Source organism: Monoraphidium neglectum (assembly GCF_000611645.1).
Source record: "Monoraphidium neglectum strain SAG 48.87 unplaced genomic scaffold scaffold06206, whole genome shotgun sequence".
NCBI classification, from domain to species: Eukaryota; Viridiplantae; Chlorophyta; class Chlorophyceae; order Sphaeropleales; family Selenastraceae; genus Monoraphidium; species Monoraphidium neglectum.
The window spans coordinates 1,666-2,418 of NW_014007430.1; the positions used below are offsets into that span (position 1 = coordinate 1,666).

Below are 753 nucleotides of genomic sequence, written 5' to 3' on the forward strand. Positions count from 1 at the left end.
GGTGCACCCCGCAGACGCAAGCATGCTGCAGCTATTGCATCAGGGAGCAGCGCACTGTGCTACTGATCAAAGGGCAGAATAGGAGCTAAATCAATCACGACCACAGTGCTGCGGCAATTGCAGGTTGCAATGGAAGTGATAGAGATCTAATAAAGATCCAAGTCCCAGTGTGCTGGCCCATAATGGGTTGGCTGTACACAAGCATACACACGCCACAGCACCGTGCTCAGGACAGCCCGTGAGATTGAATTGCAATGGTGTTCTATGGCCCATCACTTGGTGGCCAGCAGCCGAATTGTAGCTTGAGCGGGCTGCACCATCCTAAAACCCCGCTCGTTCGCGGATGCGGCTCTGGGGCCCCCGCATCGCAAACCGGGATCAGCTGCCATAAAACCCCCTTTCAGGCAGTGCCCCGCAGCCCCCGTAGCCACCGCCCGCGCCGCTGCCCCCAGCGCAGCCTGGGCGGCCCCCTCCTCCACCCCCAGGTGCAGCGCCCCCGCCCGCCAGCCGCTGGCGCCGTGTCGCCACGAATGCGTCATACAAGTTTGTCGGGATGATGTCATCCACGCGCTCCACGTGCCAGTCCATGCCAGGCGGGTCTGCGGGGTCGGTGGTGTTGACGTTGATGAAAGTGGCCTGGGGCCCGAAGTGATCCTGTCGTTGCGGGAGGGGAGTAACTGGGGGTGAGGAGGATGCTAGCAAAATGTCATGCAGGGCGAGCAAAATCGCTGAGATACGACTGCTGTTCTCAGT

At 60.4% G+C, this 753-nt stretch overlaps 1 protein-coding gene across 1 annotated transcript; it reads right to left on the minus strand.

The window, feature by feature from the left end:
* Positions 1-378: 378 nt before the first annotated feature.
* Positions 379-654, minus strand: MNEG_16290 (hypothetical protein; the record flags this gene model as incomplete). Its single annotated transcript, XM_014035240.1, has 1 exon — positions 379-654. A coding segment is annotated over one exon (276 nt), but the record flags the coding sequence as incomplete, so codon positions are not given.
* Between the last annotated feature and the right edge of the window lie 99 nt (positions 655-753).